Source organism: Gossypium hirsutum, chromosome D13 (genome assembly GCF_007990345.1).
Source record: "Gossypium hirsutum isolate 1008001.06 chromosome D13, Gossypium_hirsutum_v2.1, whole genome shotgun sequence".
Lineage (NCBI taxonomy): Eukaryota > Viridiplantae > Streptophyta > Magnoliopsida > Malvales > Malvaceae > Gossypium > Gossypium hirsutum.
The window spans coordinates 11,326,401-11,332,491 of NC_053449.1; the positions used below are offsets into that span (position 1 = coordinate 11,326,401).

Consider the following 6,091-nt stretch of genomic DNA (forward strand, 5'->3'; position numbering starts at 1 on the left):
TAATTTTTAATGTGCTAGTAATATTTTCAACAATAGACAATGTTGTAAAAATCAAATCAAATCAGTGATTCAATTAGTCAAACAATTAATTTTCAGTTTAATCGATTAAGCCATCAATTCAATAATAACTAAATAAAAATAAAAATTTCATAAAAATATAAAAAAATCATAACCGACCACTATTTTTTGTTTCAATTTTTTACTGATTTATAACTATTTACTCTAATTTTTAATTATATATCACCAATTGGACAATTTGAACCACCGATTTTCAATTTAACCAATTTATCGAGTCTAGTTGCGAGTTGTGACAACATTAATGATCTTTGAATTGAAACAAATGATGATTCTATTTTCAACCCTTTTTAAGTATAAGGATTAAATATCAAGCCTCACTGAAGCACAGGGACTGAAAGCGAAATTTGACCATTGGTTAATACCATAGATTAGGATTTCTCGTCCAAGTTTCTAACTTTCTACGAAATCATCAAATTCCAAGAAAACAGACTTCTCTAGTTTTTACTACCAAACAGAAACCTCCATGTGGCAACCCAGAAATTGGGCTATTCAGCCAATCGCCACCAGCCATTACTGACCCTCCAATTCCCTTCAACCATCTTCTTTTTCTCATTTCTCCATCGCGTCCATGCTTTTCTTCGGCTCCACCCTAAACGCAGGCTGAGATTTCCTCGAATTTAACACAGTAATTTTCGAAGCCCATTTTTTCCCACAAACAAACCATCATGAACAACTAAACTAGTATTTGCTAACAAAATCCAATTCAAGGATTCATCCTCAAGCTTTGAAAACAACCAACAAAAAAGGTATGCCATCTCCAATCTTGCCCATATCCAGCCACCCTTCCTCCTCCGCATCGGCAGCCACAACGGTGGTCAAAGCTAAGATCGATGCTGACCCATCGGCCACCATCCTCATTTCGTCAAAATTCGATCCTGAAAAGGCTATTCCTATTACGCCTGTCCTACCCAGAGCTTCGAGTTACAATTCCACAAGCAATGTTAACAACAATATTGTTTCTTTTGCCAACAACCATCAGCAGAGATTTCTCCGGACTTCCAGTGATAGCTCGCTCGCTTTGCTAGCCGATGAGACTCCCCGCCAGTCTATAAGCCGGGAAGTGGGCCATGTTGCTGCCGAGACGTTTTACCTTTCTGGATTATGTTTGAAGCTCCTTAGTTATCTCGGGTGCGATTATTTTCCTGTGTATTGTTATGATTATATATGCTTGGGCTTGGAATCTTTCTCATAGATTGAGAGGCATGCATGAATTTGATACCTGGGCTTGAAATGTGTTCATTTGATACCTGGAGCTGTAAGGGGTGTTAACTTTTATGTTAGTGATTGATGAACATTTATGTAAAAGTCCCTGCACTCTGACTCTGCATTTCTTTAGGTACTTGTATCTTTTCAAACACATGAGTATGGGGATAGGGATATGATACTCCAAATATATGGACAAGCTTAGGAAAACACTCATTGTCAGTTCCAAGTAACTTAGTGTATTACATTGGAAAATCGAATGATGATTATTGATGAACCTTTATTCCTGCTGTTAATTAACACCCATTCAAAGTTTTCAATGAAGAAATGTTGCACTTTAACTTTAGGGAAACCGAAAAGAATCTTTGTCTTATAGCTAGGACAAAAGTGAATAGAGGTGGTTAAGCTGAAATTGAGGGTATTCTTTTTGGCAATATCAGGAAATGAATTAGTTAGCTGACTAGTGAAGATGTAGGAACAGAGTTTCATGCGTTGTAGTTCAAGAAAAATCTTGATGAATGTGAGTAGAATATACATGAGTTCTTTAAGGAGATATTATTATTTAACAAACTCAATCTTTGGAGTTAGTTGAAAGAGATATATAAGTACGTTCATACATGAGGCTTCAAACTTCAAGATCAGTGTGCCTTCATCATTTTTATGTCGCTCGAGGACTTGGAGTTTATTATTATTATTTTATTGTCAGCTGAGCTGCTAATATGACTTTTATGTTCAACTTTTCTATGAGATGTGTCCTAATCGTTGACTATTTTTCAGGGTAGGCTATAGATGGATCACAAGGTTCCTTGCCCTTGGTTGTTATGCTATGTTGCTCATGCCAGGTTTTATTCAAGGTTATACATATATTCATATTTATTTATTGCTGTTTTTTTTAATTGTTGCTTTTACTACTTGCTGTTTGCTTTAGTAGAAAAAAGGAAAAAGATGCATTTGGCTACGAAAACAAACTACCTTCTTGATTAATGTAAACTAAAATGTAACTTCTTTGAAAAAAAAGTGCAAATGTTAAGATTTATATGGAACAATCATGTTAGATTTTAGTCATTTTTAATCAATTATGATTTTGCTTTATAGCAATCTTCTTGGAAGCAAAAGGCAAAGAGCAAAAGTCAGAACCAAACAAAACCATAATTTGAGACACTGCGTTTCTTTGTTCAGTTTACATTTGACTTGATGGATCTAAAATAGCATAATGAGTTACTTTTCCTTTTTGCAGTTGCTTTTTACTACTTCTTCTCCAGACAGGTCCGTAGGAGCATAATATATGGTGAAAAGCCTAGAAATAGGTAAAGTTGATTGTCTATTTCTTTTGCATTTCCAAGCGGTTAGTATGTATGCCCTTGCAATTGTATTGGAATTTCAGGCATCGATAACTCAAATTTTGTTTGCAGGCTTGATCTTTATTTGCCTAAAATCAGCCAAGGGACAAAACCCGTGGTAGCTTTTATAACCGGTGGGGCTTGGATTATTGGGTGAGCTATTTGTCATATATATGGACCGTAGTAGAAATTCTCAATTGTAGTGGCAGACTGCTCTCCTTTGAGTTTTATTGGATATTAAAAGCTTCAAATTTGTTGTGTGATCATACTGAAAGATACTGAAGATTCTTAGAATGAAAAGTAACTCATATAATCAGTAGGGAAAGTATAACCTCTAATATAGTAATTCCTTTTTTCTTTTACCGTTGCCAAATCAAGTTCTGATGATTCTCAAAGGCCTATGGCTACTCTTTCTGTCATTATACCTGTTTGGCTTCTTATTTGGTTTATGCTTGCTGATTTATCGTTGATTTGCTTCATAGAGCTCTTTTCTCTTAATGCAGTTATAAAGCATGGGGTTCTCTTTTAGGTCAACAGTTATCAGAAAGAGACATCATAGTGGCATGCATAGACTACAGGTAAAATATGTCACTTTAAGGCAATGACATTTTGTTGTAGAGATGACACTATTTTACTGGATCGATAACCATTGTTCTTGATTAAGTTTCTCTGATTGACCTCCTTACCATATAATTTTTACAGTATAACTGTTGTTATAAGCTGGCCCTTTGAGCATCTTAAGAATTGCGTATGGAAGCCTTCATGATCTGATGACTGCAAAATTTAACCTTTTCTTAACTTTTATCATCAGCTGGGCTCATGTTTAGATCACGTTATTTACATTTTTTTTTCTTGGCTTGTTTAGTTTTGAAGCTCATATTGGGGAAATTATTTGCCTATTTAAGGCATGAATGATCTTTTAATACACTTTCGTTATCTTACCTTCACTTGGTCTGACCTAAAACTTCTTCAAAATGTTTTACCTGTTTGTTTTTATCTCATTGGAGATATCTATGTGGTGACTTTCACTAATGGTTTTGTCATTTGAAATGTCTTTGATGCACTTTTACATATCTAAAAGGCTGCATTTTTTTTCAAGATATTTTGTTTTCCATCTAAAATGACTATAATCTCCATTTTTTCTACAAAACTGGCAAGCTATATTTTGATAAATGGTTCTGAATGCAAAATTTAGCACTTCTCAATGAATATTTCTTGGGGTAATATGTAAATTCATATTGTTTGATTAGTTGCAACATAACCACTTCATGTGGTTTAAGTCTTGATATTATTAGTCAGTCCATTAATATTAAGAGATCCTGTTGGTTACCGTCTTAAATTTATGCTTGAAGTGTTCTTTTTCTAATAGTTAAATCTGCTTGCAGAAATTTTCCACAGGGTACAATAAGTGACATGGTGGAGGATGCTTCTCAGGGCATCTCATTTATTTGCAATAATATTTCTGAATATGGAGGTGATCCCAACAGGTAGAGGATTAGTAATATTCCCTTTTTTTAATTTGTATCATACTGATTAATATTCCATTCATGGTTTGTCTTGCCAGGATTTATCTTATGGGGCAATCAGCTGGTGCACATATTGCTGCTTGCACACTTGTAAACCAGGCAATCAAAGAGACTGGCGAAGGCGACAGTGTTTCTTGGAGTGTGTCCCAGATAAAAGCTTACCTCGGTTTGTCTGGAGGGTAATTATTAAAAATTTTATAACCATGGAACTTAACCAGCATGGAACTCAAAAAATACTGTTATTTTCTTCGTTACCATGAATCCGGTCTTGAAACTTTTAACTTCATATTGAATATAACTTTCACAATAATAATGGAATCAGTTCTGATTTCAAATTTGACTCAAAGATAAACCGTATTGATGTATTTTCCTCAATTCATGTGGCACTATTTCTTCTGAAAGGTTATAATCAAAGCATTATAGTGTCTTATATTAGGGTGGATGATCTTTAATAGCTCTCATTATGGCTCATGTCTATCTTTTGGTTCCTTGCTAAATGCATTAAGTTTTTTACCTTCTCATTGCCCCTTCATTTAGTGCCGTTAGCTATTTGGAATGAACATTTGTTATGTTATTATATGCAAAACATGCAAGTAAATTTTGATGTAATAAAGCAATTTCCTTTTTGTGTATATTCATTGATACTCAATTACCATTAATGTTCCCCAACAGGTACAATCTTTTTAACCTCATAGAGCACTTTCATACTCGAGGTTTATACCGTTCGATCTTTTTAAGGTAAGTTGGTTCTAGGAAAAGCTTGTTTAGATACATTCTGTGTTTGTTTCCCTCAATTGAAGAATCGTCCCTGCATTTTCATACAGCATAATGGAAGGGGAAGATTCTTTGCATCAGTTCTCTCCTGAAGTTCTGGTGCAGGACTCAAACGTTAAGCCTGCTGTTTCTCTCCTTCCTCCTGTCATTCTTTTTCATGGTACTGCAGATTATTCTATTCCTGCGGATTCCAGGTTTAAATCTCGTCCTCTCAATCCATAATTCTAAATGTTTGTTCCTTTGTCGTTAATAATTATATGTGCATACATGGATAAGGCCCTTGATAATCATCATAGATTACAGCAATACTACTTTTCATTTTCTTCTTCTGCTTCTAGATTGTTATGATGTTGCTATGTAGTGATTGTTGAATGGCTAGGTCACAGCTGATTCAAATGCAGATTTCTTATAACAAGTTTTCCTTCTCCTTGCAGTCAAAATTTTGCTGATACGCTTCGAAGAATTGGAGGGAAAGCAGAATCCATATTGTATTATGGAAAGACTCACACAGATTTGTTTCTTCAGGTAATGGAAGAAGTAACCATGCTTTGTGTTTTGTTTGATTTTGGGTGAATTTTGTATAATATTCTGCCAACATACATGTAAAATAAATAATCAGGATCCCATGAGAGGCGGCAGAGATGAGATGTTTGAAGATGTTGTTGCCATCATACATGGTGAAGATGAAGCAGCCCTTGCAAAAGATGCCGTGGCGCCTCCAAGAAGACGCCTTGTACCTGAGTTCATGTTGAAATTGGCTCATGATGTCAGCCCTTTCTAGCCATTCATCATCTGTTACTCTCAGATGCTATGAAAATGAATTGTATCCATGACTATAACATTAATATAACAACAACGGAAGTAAGTTTGTAGATGATCTTTACCAGGCCTTTTATCCCCCCTTCAAATTCTGTCGCCCTTACTGCATTCTTTTCATTTAATCCTATTTGATATCTGTCGAAACCATTTTTGAAAAAAAAAATTAGTTGTCGACTTATTTTAAAAAAATGTAGAAGTTGGAGTTGCCACCAATCTTTTATTGAGGTGTGATTGAATCACCTAAAAACAATTTTGGTCTACGAATTTTAGAAAAACGGATTCGGGAGTCAGTTACGTACGAGGGAGGATTAGCACCCTCGTAATGCCCAAAATTGGTATCGAATTAATTAT

General features: G+C 35.0%; 1 protein-coding gene across 1 annotated transcript; it reads left to right on the top strand.

Annotated features, from left to right (window-relative positions):
- Positions 1–470: 470 nt before the first annotated feature.
- Positions 471–5,800, top strand: LOC107920655 (probable isoprenylcysteine alpha-carbonyl methylesterase ICMEL1). The gene is made up of 11 exons (XM_016850466.2): positions 471–1,206; positions 2,059–2,135; positions 2,519–2,588; positions 2,694–2,774; positions 3,125–3,199; positions 4,007–4,108; positions 4,186–4,326; positions 4,820–4,885; positions 4,972–5,115; positions 5,356–5,446; positions 5,541–5,800. The coding sequence occupies exons 1-11, from the start codon at positions 827–829 to the stop codon at positions 5,700–5,702; spliced, it is 1,389 nt and encodes a 462-aa protein (XP_016705955.2). The 5' UTR covers positions 471–826; the 3' UTR covers positions 5,703–5,800.
- Positions 5,801–6,091: the final 291 nt, after the last annotated feature.

Excerpts from the sequence above, each read along its gene's own strand:
- LOC107920655 (XM_016850466.2), top strand. The coding sequence starts at position 827 with ATGCCATCTCCAATCTTGCCCATATCCAGCCACCCTTCCTCCTCCGCA. Across the intron at positions 4,327-4,819 it reads TACCTCGGTTTGTCTGGAGG|GTACAATCTTTTTAACCTCA; the intron begins GTAATTATTAAA and ends GTTCCCCAACAG. Across the intron at positions 5,447-5,540 it reads ACACAGATTTGTTTCTTCAG|GATCCCATGAGAGGCGGCAG; the intron begins GTAATGGAAGAA and ends ATAAATAATCAG.